The sequence below is a fragment of the Tachypleus tridentatus genome, chromosome 13 (assembly GCF_004210375.1).
Source record: "Tachypleus tridentatus isolate NWPU-2018 chromosome 13, ASM421037v1, whole genome shotgun sequence".
Lineage (NCBI taxonomy): Eukaryota > Metazoa > Arthropoda > Merostomata > Xiphosura > Limulidae > Tachypleus > Tachypleus tridentatus.
In genome coordinates, this window is record NC_134837.1 from 252,584,249 (window position 1) to 252,607,954 (window position 23,706).

General features: G+C 30.4%; 1 protein-coding gene across 1 annotated transcript in view; it reads right to left on the minus strand.

Moving 5' to 3' along the window:
* Positions 1 to 23,706, minus strand: part of LOC143236514 (telomerase protein component 1-like) — a 79,309-nt gene that overhangs the window by 5,939 nt on the left and 49,664 nt on the right. The window contains exons 31-44 of the mRNA XM_076474815.1: positions 23,347 to 23,659; positions 21,338 to 21,494; positions 20,481 to 20,576; positions 18,307 to 18,431; positions 16,365 to 16,514; positions 15,048 to 15,156; positions 14,614 to 14,733; positions 12,753 to 12,851; positions 12,091 to 12,238; positions 8,954 to 9,075; positions 7,897 to 8,045; positions 4,112 to 4,211; positions 3,684 to 3,821; positions 78 to 185 (exon numbers count right to left, since the gene is read on the minus strand). Coding sequence (XP_076330930.1) covers positions 78 to 185; positions 3,684 to 3,821; positions 4,112 to 4,211; positions 7,897 to 8,045; positions 8,954 to 9,075; positions 12,091 to 12,238; positions 12,753 to 12,851; positions 14,614 to 14,733; positions 15,048 to 15,156; positions 16,365 to 16,514; positions 18,307 to 18,431; positions 20,481 to 20,576; positions 21,338 to 21,494; positions 23,347 to 23,659 — 1,934 coding nt within the window. The remainder of the gene's footprint in view (positions 1 to 77; positions 186 to 3,683; positions 3,822 to 4,111; positions 4,212 to 7,896; positions 8,046 to 8,953; positions 9,076 to 12,090; positions 12,239 to 12,752; positions 12,852 to 14,613; positions 14,734 to 15,047; positions 15,157 to 16,364; positions 16,515 to 18,306; positions 18,432 to 20,480; positions 20,577 to 21,337; positions 21,495 to 23,346; positions 23,660 to 23,706) is intronic.

Genomic DNA, 23,706 nt, shown 5'->3' on the forward strand with positions numbered 1-23,706 from the left:
CGAGATATTAGTAGCCAAGTAAACATGGGTAATCATGTCTGAAAAACAGCAACATGGAATACACACAAAATCAGCACCTCTTTTGTTACATAGACAATAGACGATTGAAGTCCATACAACACACGGGGTTCCTTTTCTGTTTTAATATCCCAAACTCTCACAGTAGCATCTGCACTTCCAGTAACCTATTAAGAGAAAATGTGTTATAGAGTGGAGAAACAAAACTAAAAACATACTTTACTAGATTAGACAGTTTAACAGTAAATGCTTCAAAACAGACACAACACGTTATAATCAGTAGGCCAAGCTGATTAGCAATAGTCCTAGCACTATCAATTCATGTTCTTTACTAATTGTCTGCTGGTAAATTTAAGAAACTTGCTTACTGATTTATAGTTAATAGTATAAATACACTATGGCACAATGGCTGTATGACAGATATACATTTTTGTGTTTACGAAGCCAATGTAAATTCCTTGTTCAGGTATAGTTCTTCAGTTTACAGAAAAATATGTTTATAATATGTACACGAATCTTAGCTAACGATTACAACTCATCTAACAATGGATCATTACGCACACAAATAAATCCTACCTGACAATAACAACTTCACTGGCAGTGGGTCATAATGCACACAAGTGAATTCTACCCAACAATCACAACTCAATTAACAATGGGTCATAATGCACACAAGTGAATTCTACCTAAAATTTATCACAATTTGACTAACAATGGGTCATAATGTGCACAAGTGAATCCAACCTAACAGCCACAACTCAAGAAACAATGGGTCACAATACATACAAGTGAATCCTGTCTAGAAACTGTAACTCAACTGATAATAATTCTGAAGATACATTTACACATGCAAGTTAAAACATACTTATGTATCCATGCATGCACATATATATTACTCTTTTGTAGCTAATACTTCTCTCGTCCTGATGTAAGGTATAGAAAAAACTAAATCTTCCTTTGAAACATTTACAAAATTTCTAAGTAAATACTTCAAGGGTTACCATTAAACAAAAGTAAAAACACTTTAATGCCTTCAACACATTTGTCAATAAACCACAAAAATAAAATTAAAAAATAAAAAGGATTTATTGGAGAGCAGAGATACCAGTAGGGGATATATCAACAATGGTGATAGTTCCCAACTCTTGGAAGGAGCCAATCACAAAATGTCTTCAAGTTTTCTTAAGTGCAGAAGTTAATATGTATTTTCATTGACAGTATTTAAATTTGAAAAATTTAATACAGTTTTTGAAACAGTATTTAAAAGGCATACATTTTATAATCACACTTTTTCTAGAGCACTCTATCCAGTTAAAGTTATACTATAACTACATCACAAACACACTTTTTTTTACACAATGAATTTTGAAGAAAGGAAAATAAAGACTTCATAACTGCTTCTGTTATACTGACTGGAAAACAAGATCCCAGCATGAGGTGCAGCTTACCAAAATTGTTAAATTTTAATGATTTTAAACATGAATTATTTCAATATTATCTGAATAAATTGTAAAAAGAGAACACATTTAAATAGGGAACCATAGATATATTTGGTACTAGGTCCACTAAAGAGTCTATCTCTTTATTAACATAACTTAAAGTTTCAACCTGCAGAATATGAGATGAACACCCTAACCACCAGGCAATGCCAGGCCTAGGAGGCTCGAAAATAAAATCTGAAAAGAATGGTGAATTAAAACATTAAATACATATATAACTCTAAGAATTCACCAAGTTTCTCAAATCAAGGTAATGAGCATCTAATAGTAAACAAAGCAACATAATGGTACCAGAAATGGCTTATATGGCTCAGGCATCTTTCAAACAGTGGCAAAGCATTTAGAAGGAAAAGAATTACATTACACGTTATCCTTTAGTTTTTATTAATGAAGATTTAATCAGTGTTTCTCAAACTAAACAGTTTCTAGATTGAAACAAGGACTGAATTAGAATGATCACATCAATTCTAAGCTTGTTAAGAAAACATTTGGAAGTTTAAAGAATGATAAAGCTCCTGGATACAGATGTTTCTTCAAGAGTTTTGAAAGAGATTAAGTCATGATCATGTGAGCCATTTTCTTTAAATTTTTGTAAATCTTTGAATATAAGATTTCAAGTTGGCTAATGTCACTACCCTTTTCAATGGAGGTAATAGAAATTGTTCCAGTAATTATTAATTATAAGTCTATTAGTCATATGTCAGTGGTGATAAAAGATGCTTTGGAAAGTCACTTAACAAACTTAAAAATTTTGTTGAATAGTCAGCATGGTTTTACTGGGGAAAACCTTGCCTTAATAAATTTTTAACATTATATGAAGAGGTTACTTTTTGTGTAGATAAGGGTAAGATGGTGTATCTGGATTTTCAGAAAGCATTTGACAAAGTGCCACATAAAATGGTTGTTGAAAAATGTTATCTCAGTCGCTGTCGGGAATAGGTTGGCTCATTAGATAGAAAGCTGGCTAGACAGAGGAAAGCAAATAGTTGTTAAAAATACAGCTAGGTCAAACTGGACTAATGTCACAAGTAGAGAACATCAAGACTCAGTGTTAGCACATTTGTTGTTTTTTATTTACTTCAGTAACATAGATGAATAAATAATCTCTTGATATTTTAAATTTACTGACATTATTAAAGTTTTGGGTGTTGTTAACTGTGAGAATGATGCTGTTGCTTTACAAAAAAAACTGGATTAGTTAGTGAGCTGGGCAAAGAAATTGCACCTTGTTTTTAATTCTAATAAATGCAATGTAGTACATATGGTGTATCACAAGCTGAAATTTAATTTAACATTAAAAGTATTACAGAAGAAAAAGACCTCAGTGCCTTCCTTATTGATCATTAATTTTTTAAGCCATCCAAACACTGTGCTGTTGTTAACAGCAGGAAAAATAGGGTTTTAGACTGTATCTATACTAATTATAAATACATATATAAAAAGGTTATAATGTCATTCCACAGGTCACTGATTAGGCCACATATTGAGGTCTTTACTTCAGTAAGAATATTGAATAGTTGGAAAGGACATCAGAGGAGAAGTACTACTTTCAGATATAAATGCAGTTAACATCAGCAAGTTTAAGGGAAAGCTTAAAATATATTTGAGCGATAATGGCTAGATTTGAGTTTGAATCTTTTTTAAGGTTTTAGTTTAATTTAGTGGACAAGACAGTCCAGATGTATCAAAAATTTTCTCCTTGTCCTTTAATGTTATAATTAATATATAGAGAAAAAATACTTTCCATTCTATTCAAAGGTAGAAACGTGTTTGGTGGTTTATTTTTAAATTTCAAAGTTCTTCACTTTTGCTACACATTTTAAGCATTATCACTTATAAACAGTTGGTTATTGGTGATAACACACTTAACCAAGTGTTTATAACAACACACATCAAAAAGATAAAAATTAACCAAATGCTTATAAGTAATAATACATATTATAAAGATAACAATTAACCAAATGTTTATAAGTGATAATACACATTAAAAAAGATAACAATTAACCAAATGTTTATAAGTGATAATACATATTAAAAAAATAACAATTAACCAAATGTTTATAAGTGATAATACATATCAAAAAGAGGCAAGTTTTAACTTGTTATCCTATTCATCAAAGTATAGACAATCTAAAGCAAAGCAAAAGAAACTTGTTCTGTACTTACCAAGAAATTATCCTTAAAACTGCAGGATGTGATCCAATCTAAGTGGTAGTCATTTAAAGATTGTTCTAAAACAAGGTTTACAGATGCACTTCCTTTTGCATCAGAATTAGCTACAGCCACCTTCCATTTCTTCACTGTCTAGAGTAGGGATAAAGCATTTTATCCTAGAGACATTCTAACAACACATTTACCTGTGCTATAAGTTTATAAATCTAAACATTCCTTAACATAACACCAACCATAACGTAATGCATACACTGTTTCATCTAAAATATATGAGAATACAAATTGTGGCTTTCTCCACAGAAAATGAAAAATCTATATATATAAACTGTAATAGTCATAAAAAACAATACTTTGATATTTTTACTTTAAAAATTATTTCAAAACATCTCTAAAACTTAAGATAGTCTAAAAACATTACTCACTCGATCTAAGCCTGTTGTGAAAAACAAGTCATCGGTCAGCACAGCAAATCCTGAAACATGACCTTCGTGTGCAGTGACATTACTGAGTAGAGTACCCTGACTAAAGAAAGAAACACCCCAAAAGATGTAACTACCATGTGCACGTATACAAGTATTTCATACATAAATGATGAAATCAAGTTTATTTTACTATCAATCTGGTGTTCTCAAGTATGACCATTCACTTCCCTACAGTCAGGTCCAGTAATCACTAACAAGAAGTTTTAGCAGAAGACTGGACAACAATGAAGTGCTGAAATAAAGTACCTTATATACAAACAGCCTTGGATATCATTCAAACCCCAAATACAGCTATTTCTTACAAAGATCCTCACCAACCACATCACCTTTCAAGAGAAATATGAAAGATTGAGTATTCCATACCTCCATATTACCATATGGATAATGTGGCCATAACACATGTTAGGTCAAGTTCACATATACAGGGCATCCTGATATGAATGCACCAAATATAATGTTAAATAGGTTTTTAATTACTTGGGATAAGAACAAAATTGAAAAATAAATTTCTGAAGACTTCTAAGTTTTCTAAGTTTATTATTATTCTTATTACTTACATTATTTACAAATGTATTTTATTACAGATTTCAGAACTAAACTCTGTTTTTGATTAAAATTATAATACTTGAAGCATTCCTTCAGCTTAACTTTGGAAACAAAAGTCTACCACAATAAACCAATGGATCTTGAGAAAATGAAATTTCGTATCCACAATGCTGTTGTATTCATCCATACAACCGTGTTAGAAAATGTGTTCTGAGAATGTGAACACAAAATTAGATTAATTGTAACTAATGATGAGAGATGTGTACAAGTTTATTAATTAAATAAAATAAAATTTATGAGCATTTAGAAGACATTTTGTTTTGAATTTTGTTGTTATCTTAAACAATATAAATATTATTCAACTTTCCTTTTGGTATATGCATTTTGGGACACCCTGTATTTCCCACTATCATCAACCCTGGATTAACTATCACCAATGTGTAATTGGGCAGTTTGTTTTTCACAAGGGCTATCTCCACTAGCCCTTGTGAAAAACTACAGGAAAGACCAGCTAGTCATCACCATCCACTGCCAACTCTTAGGGTACTTTTTCACCAATAAATAGTGTGACTGAAGTCACATTGTAACACATCCATTGCTGAAACGGTGAGTATATTTGGTGGGATGGGGATTCAAACCCACAACCCTCAGATTGCAAGTCAAGCACCCTAATCACTTAACCATGCCGGATAATTAGTCAGTAAATGGTAATAATAACATCAACATATTTTAAAGCTGGTTATTTATAAATAACCATGGTGAAACCAAAGCATATACTTGTGAAAAATATTCACCTTTCTTTTCATGTTCAAAGGAAATGAAATACATGTTGTTCTTTTTTAATTCAACACTTACAAACCTAATACTGGATATGTAAACATATATATATATATATATATGCATGACACAGTGTAAGTTTTAATATTTGTTACAGGTTAACAAAAATAAATATGTAACTTTTTCTTCCCTAATTCTGATGGCTTGATTAATTTATAAAATTTCACAAGCATTGGTTAGTATTAATTAAAAAAAATATTTTTTAGTGGTTTTAGTAGTGGTTAATAAATTAAAAGCTAGAATAGAAAATAAAGAAATAATTTGATAACATATGATAACATTACTGGTTGGATCACATTTTCAGTCTTAAAAGTTCTTGTGAATTTTATATGTGTATAATGATTAAAGGTAAACTTTTTAATGAATGTAAATTTTCTTTTTAAAATATAATTTAATTATGATATTCTAATAAAGGTTTGAGATCCAGGGTACAAATGAAATCCATCTGATACTATCCAGAGACATATGATGGTACCATTCAATAAACACAACAATAAACAACAAGAGAGACTTTTACAGGTGCTTTATGTATGTATAGTAATTTCTTAAGATTCACAATTCTATCGAGATGAAAATGGATAAAGGACCTGAGCACTAGAAAAACTACAGTAAGTTTCACTCACATGTACAAGATTAATAAAGAACAACAGTCAAGTTCAATTTCTCTCTTACAGTTTTAGTTTAGTTTCAATACCTGAGACATTCCTGTATTAGTATGGGTTGTTTTAATAATAAAAAATTCATTATGCACAAATAAATATATACGAAACTATTCTTTCACTTGAATATATTGCACCAGCAGAACTACTTTAACTTATTCTTTCACTTGAATATATTGCACCAGCAGAACTACTTTAACTTATTCTTTCACTTGAATATATTGCACCAGCAGAACTACTTTAACTTATTCTTTCACTTGAATATATTGCACCAGCAGAACTACTTTAACTTATTCTTTCACTTGAATATATTGCACCAGCAGAACTACTTTAACTTATTCTTTCACTTGAATATATTGCACCAGCAGAACTACTTTAACTTATTCTTTCACTTGAATATATTGCACCAGCAGAACTACTTTAACTTATTCTTTCACTTGAATATATTGCACCAGCAGAACCACTTTAACATATTCTTTCACTTGAATATATTGCACCAGCAGAACTACTTTAACTTATTCTTTCACTTGAATATATTGCACCAGCAGAACCACTTTAACATATTCTTTCACTTGAATATATTGCACCAGCAGAACTACTTTAACTTATTCTTTCACTTGAATATATTGCACCAGCAGAACTACTTTAACTTATTCTTTCACTTGAATATATTGCACCAGCAGAACTACTTTAACTTATTCTTTCACTTGAATATATTGCACCAGCAGAACCACTTTAACATATTCTTACATCTTCTCAAGTAAGAATATTCCTATATTTTTGAAACGTGTACACAAAGAAAGTTATATTGAACAAAAACATTATAAAATAAAATTTAAGAAAACAACAAAATCCCAGGTTTGAGGCTTGTTCCTAAGTTTGTAAACTTCACATTAAAATCCTTTCTTTGATACCATCACTAGTCACTTCTCAGAGATCATACACAACTTTTTATGTAAATAATATTTATTTAACACTGAGTTAGATAGAAAATAATCTTTTCTATCCATTCATGTTTAGCCTATGGTTTTATCTTGTTTCAAGATAATATATACAAAAGTAGAAACCTCCATCAGTTGCCACGTATGCTAAAGTTCAACCACAATGCCCATGAGAAGTGTGTTTTTTGACCAGTGAGAACCCCAGTATAACTGGCATGGGAAAAGGTATTCAATCTTTAGTCTTGTTATGTAATACTGCCAGTGTATAAAAACAAAAATAATAAATATCATAAAAACAAAAGTTTCACTCATCAAATTAAGTGCAAATGAGAGAAAAAAAATGACATATCCGTTCAATGCAGTGCTAAGAATGAAGTTATCACAAGTGCATTGGAGGAGTTATTGCACATGAAGGATGTGTTGTTTTCCTGCTGCTGAAGGACTGTTTTTGCATGATGACATCATAATGCACCAGTGCAGTTCATATGAGTAAGTTCAAGTCTAGTGTCATGAAAACCTCATAGGAGATGCAAGAGAGGAACAACATTTGTGTGTTTGTGTAAAGACATAGATTACCATCTCATAAATATCATTATCGAATTAATAATCCAGCTACTTTCTGAAACAGTATAAACAGTGATAAAACTAACTATTGTAGTTATTCTACTAAAAAAATACTTGAGTTTTTCTAGTGCTTTATAACCTCAAATTTAATAATCATAACAAAATAAACCATACTAACTTTTTGCCTTTACAACTGAACAAGCAAACAGTTCCATCCTGGTAACCCACTAGCAGGTTGCTTCCAACCTGACTCAAACTAGTTACCATTCTTTTCATTTTCAGAGCTTTTATGTCTAGCATGTCCAAGCCATCTTCTAGCAAGACCACCTAATAAAGTAAACACAATATTCATTCACATAAGTTTAATGTAGTTCTCTACCTATTGCCTCAAAAAAATGCTACAAAAAGGACATTCTAGAATTGTTGTAGAATTTGTAATTTGAAACAAGATAAGAATCAATAAAACAAAATTTGTACTTTGATTTTAAATCCAAAAACCTTAGAAAAAGCATTTTAAATTTTGAAACAAAATTGGCGTTCACTAAATGTCTGTAGTTAATATTAGGTTGAGGAATAATTCGTGAGCGTTTTTAAATAATTTCATTCAAGCATTACATGCAAGACTATACAACACTTCAATGCATGAACACATTACACCCAAAACATTTATTATGATACTTTATTTCATGTAATACCTAGGTATATAGTATGCATTGTTTTAAACGAAATTGCAAGAAATTAAATGCGAAAAGCAGATGGTGTCGAAAATGCTCAATTTTGTCCACTTGACATTCCATTTAATGAGCTGAAAATGAAAGCAAAAATTAAAGACATATGAAAATCAAACACACCGTCTATTAGAGCAAAAAATTATCTACCAAATGACATGAAATATTTTGCGAAAGCGTTTCATTTATGAATATATTTTGTTAACTTAAAAAAACGCCCACGAATTATTCCTCAACCCAATATATTTCAACCAAATATAATATACTTTTCACATTATACAGCCTTATTCAGTATCACTTATTACTCAGTTTATGGAAGGTTAAATCTTCAGCCAAGCAGGTTCGATGCTTATATTTACACAACAAAAACTGAATGGATTACAGACTTACATGTAGTTTTTGTCACTGAGCTTAAAAGGTAAAATAAATTATAAGTGGAGGTATATAAACAACTTGATTTTACACTGTTGATAAACAAAACCAATATTTTTATTATTCGAACCTCACCTTTATATCTCCAGTTTTGGATGCAACACACATTCCACATAGAGCTCCAGTAGAAGGTTTCTTAAAAGAGCTGATGCAACTGACAGAGTCTCTAACTATCATTTTTTTCCAAAACAGAGCACCTGGTAAAAATTTATTACACATAAAAACCTTGAGTTGTGTTTTATTTTAAAGGGAACAAAAACAATAAATGTATTCACATAAAAAAAAGAATAAATTAATTTAACTTTATTATTACACAACAAATTACACCTAGGACACCAAATATATTATTGTAACAAAGTAAAAAAATAGCTCTCAAAGTTTCACTTAAGATTTATAATTCTTAAAAGTACAAATTAATTGAAGAATTTAATTTTCACACAGTAACCTTTCAGAGAGATACATGTTTAAACTAAATTATATAAGCATTTCACACACCTACCCAGGTATGGGGGTTTGGTTGAACTCTCAGTTTTTATGATGCACAAAAATTATGCTTATATAATTGTAGCACGGCTGTTTATAACATTTAATGATTTTTACACAGTCATGTTCTGATGAAGCATTAGAAGTTTTCGATTTGAAACAGCCACATAAACCCAAACTCCTGTAGAATTAGCATGCTTTGCAAGATGGTTGTGTTTTGCACAATGTGTATTGGCTCTTGATCTCACAAATCAGACCCCTTCATTCAAGTGTTCTGCATATGCACCTGCACTTTTAAAAAGAAATGCCAACTCTTTCTATACAGAGTTAGTCATAGTAACCAATCTTTTCATCTCAAAGTAACCATCAGAGTTTCCATACTATAAAGTTTAACATGTTTTATGTATGTTTGCAAAATGTAGCAAGCTTTTAGTAAACATTACAGACTTTTTGTATAAAAAAAAATCATATTTTTTAAATTAAGTGTTTTTATTCAAGATTTATCCTTGAGTATATATGGAGTCAGAGTTTTGACTACTCAGAATGTATGACTTTCATGTTAATATTAAAAATACTCTTCTTTATTTGAAAACTGTAAAATGTCCTTTGCATAATCTTTAAAACCTCCAAAATTAACATCCAACTTTTTTCCATAAAACTATATAATTTATCTGAAATTTTTTCTACACAAACTACAAAGACTTGGTCAATTTAACCAATCTTGTAACCACCACAGATTGGAACATATAACTACAGTTTTTACATGAAACAGTTTAAGGCTTGTAACATTCTACACCCATTTACATTTATTGTTTTGTTTGTATATACTACCCTGTGAATTGTATCTAACAAATTAATCCTGCCATACAAGTTGTAAATTGCTCAATGAACACATGGCTCACACTGCTATTTTAAATAAAGTAATGCACAAAGTGGTAGCAAATCTACATCAAGAAGACTTATGATATTGTTGTTCAATATCTTATCTCATGTAGTCTAGAAAGTTTCTAATTTTTACATCTTAGTTATTTTTGTTACAAAATGCGAAAAATGTGTAAGAAAAACAAAAAATATAGTGCTTACCTTAGCACACATTTTTTGCTATTAGTTGCAGATGAAATTTAAATCTATTTTTTTTATATGTAGTGATGGAACTAATACCCTAAATAATTCTTATTTACTTAAATAATACATCTAAGAACATACAATAACATTCACAGAGCAAACAAATGTCTTATAACTATCATAACATAACTAACTTTCTAACTAAGGCATTAAAGCCTTAAATAATTCTTTGAGCTTCTATGGCTGAACATTGAGAGAAACTTTTAAACTGAAGACAACAGAATATAATACATAATTTCAAAGACTAAAACATTTGTTTTGTTATTGGTTATACATTATATTGCATAAAGAGCCAGAAAAACTCATTGGTAATTTGTGAATAATGTTTGTGATAACAGGTTGGAATGGCAATTGGATGTGATTTTCTAGTTTATAACATTCTAATCCAAATTAGAAAGCACAATTTTTAGTAACTGAATGTGAACCCATTGGATTCATAATCCAGTACACTAAGCCAACTCTAACCAAAACATAACTTCAAAAAAACATGTTTTTTTAACAATATTGGCTGATCCAATTTTTCAATAGAAATAAAATTTAAGTAGGAATAACTACAACAAACAATAATTAAATATAATGTATATTTCAAAGTTGCATGCACAATTTACTCATGTATTTCGAATAACGAACTAGATTTTGGGTCATCTGAGATAAGCCTACAAAAAATGAAATTCATAAAATCATAAACTCTTGAATATATACAGAAGTTTAATTTTTGAAATAACAAATAAACTTTATTGATCAAATGACATTTTAACAAGTTAGGGAAACGTTTTGTTCTAACTCAATAAATGACATTTTTAATCAAACGAACTTTTCATCTTAATTTCTTCAGAAACATTAAATCCATTGTTTTCTCTACAACTGAAGGACAGAGTGTTAAAACATACAGTAGTCTCTCTCTCTCTTTCAAGTAAAAATTAATAACGGTATATTTTAATTAAAAGTAATAACAAAGATGTTAACACAAACTATTATTCCTACATCTATAGAGGTTGAGAAAACAGGGGATGACATCAACATCACATAAGTAGAAACACTAGGCACAAAGCTGGACGTATCAGACAAGTTAAGGGGAACGTCTTGAATAGCTCTCATATGCACGTTCAAAAATTATGAAGCAAGTAGTTAGAATAAATATTAAATAGATAACTTTTATGAAACTAAAACAAAAATAGAATGAAAAAACTGAAGACGAATTTTAAGAAAATTAAATATTATGTCTACAGAATAAAGTAAAAAAAACAAACAAATTATTTAAAGCAAATTTATCAAATATAATCTGTAATTTTACGAAACTAAACACATAAATGTTATGCACAAATATTTACAACACAATATGTTTTAACAGTATTAGAAAGAAATGTGGTTACTTCAAATTTATCAATTTTTCAACTTGAATTTGGATACTAGATTTCTCTTATGCAAGGTAAATGGCTCAACCAATTGAACTAAACGGTTAACCCATTAGTGTTTGATGTTAGATGCTTTTTAACAACTCAGATCACCAAAGAATGTTTGGTGAGCTACATACAGTACCAAAGTAGTTATCCTATTATAAGTGTTTTCTTCTTAATCTAATTCTCACTTTCAATGATTTTTACCTTTTTGTATATCAAACAAAAAGACTTCTCCAGTTTCTTGTCCAATAGCAACATAAGAAATATCCAAAAAGATCATGCAAGTTGGACTTGAAGATAAAACTGATTGAGATATGGTGTGTACAACAGCCTTGCTGTAACTGATCCATGCCTGCAATTATAGCAGTTTTAAAACGTTAAATACAGAAACTCTAGGGAGGTGACTTTATAATAATATGATAATAAGCTTATTAGAACATAGCAGTTATTTCTTCTTCTGATACAGGTAAAAACAAAAACTCAGCACTTTAGGAAAGACAATACTATCAAATTATTGGGTGTAATTTTAAAAGACAAATGAACAATAACCAAAGCTCTAAAACAACAGTTGTAACATCATAAAATCTTTACTAAAAATATTGTAAAGTTACAATCTTTGAGCACTCTGCCCTCCCACCCCTGAAAAAAGTTAAAATTTTCACATAAGCAAGAAATAAAACTTTTTTAATGTAATATTTACAAACATGTAAAACTAAATAACCCAGCAATGAAGCAATATTTCAGAGTATGTGTAACGAATAAATTTAAGTCTCTGTAAACAAATTTGAAATTAATTAAATAGTTAACAGAATTTTGATAGTAGCATGTAAAAATATCACAGTTTTAAATATATTAATATCAAATACCTTTAAGGTTCTATCTTTACTCCCTGTAATCATAATATCCTCCAGAACTGAAAAAGATGCACATGTGACAGGAAGAACATGTCCTTCCATCTTACCAATCTGAAAAATGCCAAAACATGAAAATTATAATTTAAATTTTGTTTATTAATAACTTTTATTCCAAGTTTGTATAATAACCTTACAAAACTTTTACTTCTAGCTTGCAGAATTAAGTTTACTGGAATAATTTTAAAACATTCAAGTAATACTAACACAATAGTGAATGTAAAGACAGACAAAAAGATCAGAAACACAGATTCCGGAATTACAAATTTAACATTTCTGAGATGCAATTCTATTCACTGGTCACTAACCAACCATGAGAACATAGAGGTACAGCTGGTAATAAACTGAACAAATACTTTTTCACCAGATGATAACCTTACAAAGAAACAATGTAAGGAGTGAGAAAATGCACATAACATCAATGTAAAATATGCCCTATTTTTCACTTAGTCAAGTTTTAGTTTTCATAGTCCAACAAAAACAACTTTCATTCATCAGGCAGAAGGATAAAAAAAACAAACCTGGCTGCTAATGGTGAACAATAATACAACTACTCAGCACACAATCCATAAAATTAACGAGTAAATCTGAAGAAAAATACAAAATGTCAGAGGCTTAGAATACAATACAAACACACTAGTTTACAACGTGATGTAAACAGGGGCGTAGATCCTGGGGAGATGGGGTATACATCCCTCCCTTCATTTTAGGTGGGGGGTTGGTGCATACAATCATCCCTCCCCTACAGTTTGGTCTGTTGAATTGTTTTATTGCATCACAGGCCTACAATTTGTGTGTTTGTTCTTGAGATTCTCGTGATCTTACCAATCAAATTACATAATTAGGCCTAGATGTAGGCTTTTGCAGTAGCCAAAATGTACATCTTTAATATAGGCGTGCTTCTAAGCTTTTCGATCTAAGCGATAGTTCGTAAGTATCAGTCAGTAGGCCTAAGTATACATGCAAGTATCGTGGCAACAAGATTACTCTGTGACTGCATGTTTACAGCTTTCAGATTCACGTAATCAGAGATTACCAATTTGTAAATTGAACAATCCACCCCATCGGGTGTAAAAAATCTACGCCCCTGGATGTCAACCAAACAAGTTAAAAGTCCTATCACATGGTGAAATTGATGTAGAAAGAAGTTTAAACCACGTTGTCCTTGACACTGTCTGTAATACGTCTATTACAGAAATACAAAGAATGGTAAAGTCCACATCATTCGAACTATACTATTTCAACCACTTAATCAGACTCACTAATCATAAGAAAATAATGTTTAGATTCAACACATGACACAGCTGACATGTGAGGGCTACAGGAAGATCAGAATAAAAGTATTACTAACATCTATCCTAGCCTAACTACTTTGTTTAATCACATGCAGAAGAGTTCAAGACATGCAATTTAGAATTATTGGCTACATACATTTGATAAAAATAACAAGTATATCTTCTAATGCAGTACATTCACCAAAGATAAAGTAAAAGGTTCAATATCAGAGCTGAAAACAAAATATAAGCCAAAACTGTGGATTTTTGTTTAGTAGTATTAATGCTATTGGTTATATGAACAGATTATGCAAATCACATAGCAGATGAAGTACTAGAATCTCATTTAACAAATTTGCTGTAAATGGATTTATTACTAGTGAAGTCAGAAATATTTCTTATTGTTGTATCTATATGTTTCAGAAAGCCTAAAATTTAAGTACCTACACAACACCTTTAATTTAAGAATAGCCCACGATTTATTTAATAATAATAATAGTGAGCCATATAAAACTAAAAAAATAAGTTATAAGTTCACTAACCTGAGTACCTTGAGATGCTGACCACAGGAACACTTCCATCCTGGACGATGATGACACAATCTGTTGACCACTAGTGCTAAAAGTCACAAACTGCACTGACCCTTTATGACCATGGAGGATCTACAAAAATTATATAATACTTTAATAACAACAATGCCCCAAGAAGACTACTGATTTTATACTCAGACAAAATGTGTCCAGAAAACTATACTAATTACTATATTCTTTGGCATCAGTTCCATATGTTTTATCCAACAAATAACAAATTGGCTCAGAACTGCTTTTACAGTAAATACATACAAGGTTAAAAAGGAAGTTAATATGTATGCTTTAAGAAACTGAGTTTAAACTATACATGAATAAATAATTAAGAAAACAACTTATGCCACTTTTCAATCTGATTCTCAGTAATTTCTATAAGAACAATGACTCACTGCTTTTCTTCTAACTGTAACAAGATCCCATAATTTAACTGTTTTGTCCCATCCTCCACTAACAAGTAACTGCTTCTCTGGATGAAAATCTATACAACTGATTGGTTTCCTGAAACATAAGTCAGTTGTATTCTTATCCTATTATAATGTATTTCAATATTTTTATAAAACAGAAGTACTTTAACTGACAAGGATTTACAATTCTTCATACATGTACCATGACCAATGAGGATTGAAATTTCAAACTATGTTAGTTCTATAACTATGGCCATCTCAGCATCAACCTTCTTATGTCTTTACACATATAGTAATAGAATTTATTCATACATATTTGTAATCTTGCAGTTGGAATGTGACTTCATACTGCAATTCACATAACCAAACATGTTGGATTAAGTCTTAATAAACACTAAGGAATGACAAAAGTATTTAGCTAGTATGTACATCTGTAAGAAATTTTAAGTACTTATTTAGCTTATAGATGATTCTAACCATCTGTAAGTTTCAAGAACAAAACAAAGGAAGTGTTCCGATAATCCACATAAGTAACTAAAAAAAGTTAGTTTTTATTCAGTGTTTCTGTTTTATGCATTGAATGTAAGCTTAAACTCAATATTAAACAAATAATTCTGATACGTAAAGAGTCTGCATCTCTTATTTTTCACCCAAATTTAAGAATTAAGATCCAACCTGCATTTCTAGTACAGTGAAAACTATGTAATTTTGAATGTACATCAATATTTTAAATTTGACCTTAATGTCAAAGTATACAAATGATTAAATACATGTGCTATCATATTATGCCTTATTACTTCAACTGTAATAGTAAATCAAAATCTATGCACCAAGAAGAAAAGGAAACCAGTGCACTTTCAACAGCTGATTATTGATTATTTTTATGAAATTAATAAATGTCATTTGTTTCTCAAGGTAATTGATAAATAATAGTATAAAGTTCACTGCTCAGTTGTAACTGTATATAGCACTGAAAATATATATATACTTCATTTGAAAACCTTACTTTGACCATAAGTTAATGTCTATAAACCACATGTAATGTGTAATGTTTTTGTTACTCTGTTTGATATTTTTACTCCTTACTTAGGAATTAAACACACCAGAAAAGACTGAGTAGTTTGGGGCAAATCTTTAACAGCTCGGTCTATTATGTGGCTGGAATGCATTTTTGACTATTTGGTTTTAATTCTACTTTTAGAACCTCACAAATTACTAGTTTACATGTGCCTAATACATACATGTTTTCATAATTATTTTACTTCATTAAATCTTACTTTTACTTGTGTACTACAGCCTTACTTGTTCTGTCTAATACAGGTAATTTCTCGACAATCTTTCCCACTCCAGATTCTTATTGTTTTGTCCCATCCTGTAGAAACAATGGTGGTTCCATCAGGATCAGAAACACAGGATGTTACACTTCTTACATGGCCCTCTAAAACACCAATTCTGTTAACACCAGAAAGTTAATTGAGTAACTCAAATTATTTTAATTATGTCTTTTAACAAAACAAAGCAATACAAATGTAAAAAAGAATTCTTTTGGAAACCTTAGCAAAATATTCAACAATTTTTAAAGAGATGAATCTGCAATGAATAATTAAACATTACATATGAAAACCTCAAGTATTATACAAGACATATACAACACTTGGAAAACAGTTCTTTCTGATCATCAAATTTATCAATTAAAATAGATCTTTACAACACGAAAGTCTCCAAATTGCAAAAAGTAATCTTGCAGCTTGCATATAATTGCTGTTTTCAACCTGAGTGGCAACTTATGTAACATATGTTATACAGACAGGACAGACATCAAAAGGTTTAGTGACTTCTAATTTAACATTGCAAATCCAGAAGAGTGACAACCAGTTAGAAGCACCTACTGCAATGGTGTGACAGTCAAAACCAGTTTACCCACAACTGAAAGTGCAGAGCATTCAGAGAGGCATGCCATGGCTAAAGCCTTGAACTTTCCAAACCACATCCTGGTATACTAACTACTAAACCATGCCAATCCTATGATCCTTAAATAAGAATTTCTAAACATACACTAAAAATACAGGAAAAGAACCACAGTTAAATGATTTCATCAGCAGCTATCAGAAATCATACATAAATTTCTTTATGTATTCTAGATATCTTTAAATTTATCAAGGTACGTTAACTACATGAATAGTCTAACCACTGAAGGATGCTAATGGCACTTGGCTTTTATATACCTTTATTTACTTTGAGCAATAACTACTGTAAAAGCTTAACAAAAATACATTTTCTGTTTGAAAATTAGTTAATTATGAGGAAAAATCTAAAAGCAATAGAAGTAGAAATTTTAATACATGTTAACATGTTGGCTCCCACACGACCCATAGGTAGGTCATGATAGTCTTCCAGTAAGACCCACATGACCCACCAGTGTGTTGTGCTCTATTTTCTTTTTAAAGGACCACTTATTGGCTGGAACACAACAGATACATACACACTCTTCCTAAAAAAGTAACTGTACAATGACCAGTGGGACCCTGGAAAGCAAAATTATTTTATCTGTAATTATAATTTATGTGCTTAAGGTTTATGCAAGTTCTAACATGCAAATTGTTCCTATGGTCAGATGTCAAAGGAGATGCCATCACATCTGTAGAGTTACATTTTGTTTCAATTCATCCAAATCTAATTTATCACAGTTACACACTATGCCTGGTCTTTACAAAGCCTTCTAGAATACTGAAAATTAACAATTTTTAAATAATGTTCTTATCCTAAAAGTTTAACCTCCTACAGCAAAGTTTCTAAAATGGCTACTTATTTCACTGAAATGTTTTGTAATTCAAAAGTAATGTTAGACTCTGCTCATCTTTTCTTACACATTTCTAAATATAAAAATGATTTAATCACATTCACGTGCAAGCCTCTATAACTAAGAACCATTTGCAATGTAAAGAAACATATGTACAAACACTGAGATCAATACAGCTTATTGATAATATAATATTCTATTTAATTACTTTTGAAGAGAAGAGAATCAAAAGAACCAAATAATCATTATTCTTCTCACAAAGAATTCAATTTCCTACTTCAAAGATGGAATAATATTTTGCAAATTATTCATAGTAAAGCACAGTGGTTGAGACTATAACTTTCTTTCTGATCAACATCTTGTCTTTTGTTAATTCCTTTTAATAGATATTACTTCACAACAGACAATTTTCAGACACTGAGTAGCTAAAAAAAAAATTCTTACCTATACCCTTTTGCTATGTCCCACAAACACAAGTTTCTGTCTACTGAAGAACTGCATAACTTATCATTTCCAACAAAACAAATACTTGTTACCTTCTGAATGTGGCCCGTTAATGTACGTTTTATCTGTAATAAAGACACTGAAGATATAAGGAACAGTAACTATTTCTACAGGAGAGCAGCATACACTCTGCTAACCAATTCCAAACATCAGGTATTAAGTGTTGAATTAAACCAATAACAATACACACATCAACATATGTTTAATTTATTTCTTTATGAATGATCAAATTCATATGTGTCTGGAGAAAACCTCAAAACGTGAAATAACCAATTGACCAACTAAAAAAAAAAAAGAGCAGTAGGTGGCTGATCCAAGTCAGCCTCATGAGAAGTTGATCTAGTATATGAAGGTGATGGAAAAAGAAACTCCAGATTCTCTCCATACTATCACAAATCATCGCAAAACCCCTGGAGAGATACCTCAAGACCAAATATATATCTCCATCTCTTATGAATAATATTACAGACAGCATCCACTGAGTGTAATGTATCATAACCAAAATACTGTTTCATTAGAAAAAAACCATAGACAGGTAAATTTCTAAAGGCCAGGTTTATACTAATGGATACAGTAACATAAGTACACATGTACCACATCATTGCATCTACTACAATATTAGTTAGGCATGAAAGAAAGTTCAATAAAATAAATATACAGAGATGTATAATAAATGCTATGAGATTTAAGCTATTTAGATGAAACATTTGTGGTTTCTTATTATAATTTGTAATCACTCAAAAATGAAAAAAATGCATAATTTATATCTCTTTCCTAATTTTTTATGTTCATTATGAGGTTGATCAAATTGATTAAATCCACATACGGATATAACATGAAAATAACAGATAAAATGCTGTTTTTCCGAATAAAACATTGATAATTATCTGGTGGTTATTAAGAGATTATAGAGATTTTGCATATGAAATGTGACAATTTTCTGATACAAAAACAAATATTTTCAATCTTAAAACCAAAATTACTTTGGATGTTGGATGGTCAACATTTGAAAAACAAATGCATGGGCAAATTATACCATAAAAAAATCTTGAAACTTAATAACAAATATCTGATATTTTGTGTACTAAATCCTTGTAATGTTTACTGATAATCTGAAAATTTTGTGAAAATACACATATTGCATTAAACGTTATAGTATAAAAACTGTAACAAACACAAAATGGTTATAAGTCTCTACGACTGAGCTGATAGTTAGAAAGTTAATTTTGAACTGAAAGACTAGATGGATGGCAGCTCATGGAATTATCCACTGCTATCTTTTTAGTTACTCTCATCAAAGTGAAATTTTAAGTTACTTTTATAATGCATTTGTAACCTCAAAGTTAGAACAATTTACTGCAACTGGATAATCCAGAAAGGTAACCACTTGACCACTGCTGGTGTTATGTGAAAAATACCTCACAGAAACACTCATAGTGGTACCAAGGTTTAGCCTATATAACTGTATGATATGCAAATTCTTTTCTAATGCCAAATAGTTATGATGAGCACTTAAGAAAGAAATTCACAATGAAAAGATAATTAATAAATGTGGGATTGTGAATTTGTTTTTGTATCTTAATAGCTTAACATTATTATTACTTGTCATATTGAAACATTTGATTACAAATAATTTTTTTGTTTTACTTCCTATATTACAATTATTCACGAGAGCAGTCATATCAATAGGTACTACAATAACCGGAAAATAATAGTAAGATCACAGTATGGGCTAACTGTTGTGTAATCTCATATTGTCATGTCTACAAATCTATATAAATGATACACTTGTATTTGTCTGTCCAGAACTTTTCTTGTAAATTTCTTGATCAAACAACAACAAATCTCATATTATTAGAAAAACCATTATCCTAGCAGTCTACTTTTCCACTCAGAATCAGCTTATGTATGTATTTTCTTTCAGCAAAGCCATATCATGCTGTTATGTCCACTAAGGTGGACTAAATCTGAGTTTAGCAATTGCAAGCACAAAGACTTACTGTTGTCCCACAAGGGATCCTGAATCACTTTACCTGTTTTACTATTACATTCACCTTAAAAAGCTGCACATTTGACACAGTTCTCAAAATCATAAAAAAACAACAAAAACTTACAAAACCAGTTTGGACATCTATAACTCTTATCACACCATCCTGTCCTCCTAAACCAGCTATATCACCCTTCCTTGAAACTGCCACACACTGTACTGGCTACAGAAGGAGAGAGAATATATGAGGTATAAAAATAAGAACCAAATGCAGAGATTTATTTACTATGTTAGTGTTTTTATACAAACAAACAAAGCTTTATTACCAAGTTACAAAATAGAAGACAAGTATTACGATGTTAGTGTTTTTCTACAAACAAACAAAGCTTTATCACCAAGTTACAAAATAGAAGACAAGTATTACATGTTAGTGTTTTTCTACAAACAAACAAAGCTTTATCACCAAGTTACAAAATAGAAGACATTTATTTACTATGTTAGTGTTTTTATACAAACAAACAAAGCTTTATTACCAAGTTACAAAATAGAAGACAAGTATTACGATGTTAGAAAACATTAAGATTGTCAAACGAGTATTGCTTTATACTTAAAAATAATGATGGAAAAAATCATATTTACTATAACTGTAACATTGCTTCTTACTCTAATGAATGTATAGTAAAATTTACTTCCATGACTTCAATTCTGTTTTACTGGATCAGATACATTATTATACTATTCCAAAAGGCATATCAATGCACATGTGTGAATTTCACCAAGTTAAAATGTCAATTATATGTTAACAAGGCCACTTAGTTTCTCATCTTCTTTACCTGATTTACAACTTTATATGTCACATTTATTCCCATAAAATATGACTCTGTGAGGAAAAAGCCTTAAAAGCAATATTTCCATCACCATCTTAAAGTATTAATGGCAAGACATAGAAATAAGCTTAAATGCACAGAAGTATCAACCATGTACCTCTCTGAATTCAGATAATGTCAACCTAAGAGGTCCATGACACTGAGGTCTTGTTAACCAGTGGATGGCACAAGCAGATGTATTTTGTATTGCTTCAATATATACGGATGATGAGAATGGTTCGTTCAGGGCCTGTTGTCGTACCAAACTGTGGTACCTTTCAACACCAAAAACAAATACATATCTTAATATATAATATATACACACACACACACACATATATATCACAGTTCTTGTCAGTGTAACAATTTACTACTTAATAGTTGCTTTATATAACAAAACCAAGCTTAACAGCCATTGTTGTTAAGTTATATATAAATAATGAAATATTCAAATGTAAAAATTTTCCCAACATTATATAGCTGTTCTTTTGTTATTAACTGTACAACATTAATAACGTTACAACAGCAATTACAAATATTCTAAAAACATTATTTTAAACTAGTTTTTTGACAACACATGGTTTTACGGTTTGATGTTTCTAACATAAGACTCTTCTCCAAGAGGCTTTTGTGCAATTATATATGTAATAAAGTCTTTGTAATTGATATTTCTGATTTCATTATAAGTAGTCTGGTACATACAGAAATCACACTGTGTGTGCAGTAGGCAGGGATGCTTGTGTGTCCTACATATTAAGTAGGTAGCGCTTGCATCATTAGAACAGTAGTATTATCATTTCACGTACAAAACAATTTAATTTCTTTAGAAACAGCTTTGGTTTTAGATTTTATGTTGTTTTTTTTGTTCAATGTACTTTCAAATTTGCTTCAGGATTATCTGCACTATTCTTCCCCATTTGCAAAATGACAGACTATATTAAAGACAGATAGTCAGCACTACCCATTATCTCTTGGGCTATTTTAATTAAATACTGCCATGGAATATTAAATTATAACAGGATGAACATATCTGGCAATGGGATTTGAGCCCCTTACCTGCACAATAAGAGTTAAGATAGACTAGATCATTTTGTTTTTTATTTAATGCTTTTTTTATCTGAAATCTTTGCTTTAAAGGTGTCACAAAATATACTTTTAATTTGATTACTTTGTTTCAATATTCAGTAGAGGTCATTTCAATATGTTTCATTATGCATCCACTCTTTTCTTTAAATTTAGTTGAGATCAGAGAATTCAGACTCACACTACAATAGATTTTCTGCTAAAACCTCCTGATATCCTATGGCTCTTACTAAAATAATCTTAGATGGAAGTCAGTGAACTTCAAAATACACACATTTCTTGAAATTTACTGGACAAGGACAAATCAAAAGGGGTAATGATGAGGGTTAGAATCCCCCATAATTGATATAAATTAGTGACAACTGGTAAATCAAATGATAGGTTAAGCTTCAGATATATTTTAGAATATTTTAAGCAGTTTGTCAGCTAAATAATTCAGAAGACTAAATTAGTAGCACCAATGATACTTATGCTTGAGATTCCTCTGTAAACATAAGATCAAAAAGAAAAAAGTCATATCATACATATAATGCTTTTTCTAATAAAAAACAACACAAACATGATAAGTATCCAAGAAATGGAAGTAATGGAATATTGAGTTTTCAGAAACAATTTGCCATCTTTACAATTTTTCTTAAACAGTAGGACAAAACACCTTTCATATTTTATTTAAAATTAACATGCAATGGTACAAGGACTATAACCGTAAACACAGATATGAGTTTGAAGTTGGAGGTGCATACTGTAAATATTATATCCTTGATGACTGAGAAATGTGATAACATCTCTTACACCACAATTCCCACCTCCCTGCTTCGTAGTCAAAAAACAATTTATTATTGTGTTTGAGAATGACAAAATCACAGGTTGTAGAACTTAATAATTAAATATCACTAGAGCGTTAAACACAAAATGTACTTGTACATCTCTAAAAGTAATGCATATTTCTATACTTACTCAACAGTCACACTGGAGAGCATATAAAATGATCAACATTACATTTTTATCAGAGTGACAGCCGGAAGTAATACTGAAACTACTAACCTCAACAAAATGTGAAGGTTTCGAGATATAAACTGGTAGTAATCTTCAACCTTTTTGTTCAGATTCTCATCTCTATTGAACATTTCTACTGTTGATATCCTAGTGTTAAATAAAGTGTTGAAACTGTCCAGCAAACATGCTCCTTGACCAAGTCTAAAAGAAGCCTCAATAAAGCTGAGATCACAGAGAATTTCTGATAAATATCTAGTGCAAGAACCTCTGCTTAGATGGTAAGGAAGGGCCTGAAAAGCTTCTGGCCATTTACCAGTCCAGGTTTTAGAGCCTTGAGGGTCAGCTTTATGTAGCATTAGAGCTACAAAAAATATATCAAATATATATAGCCAAATTAACTAATGAATA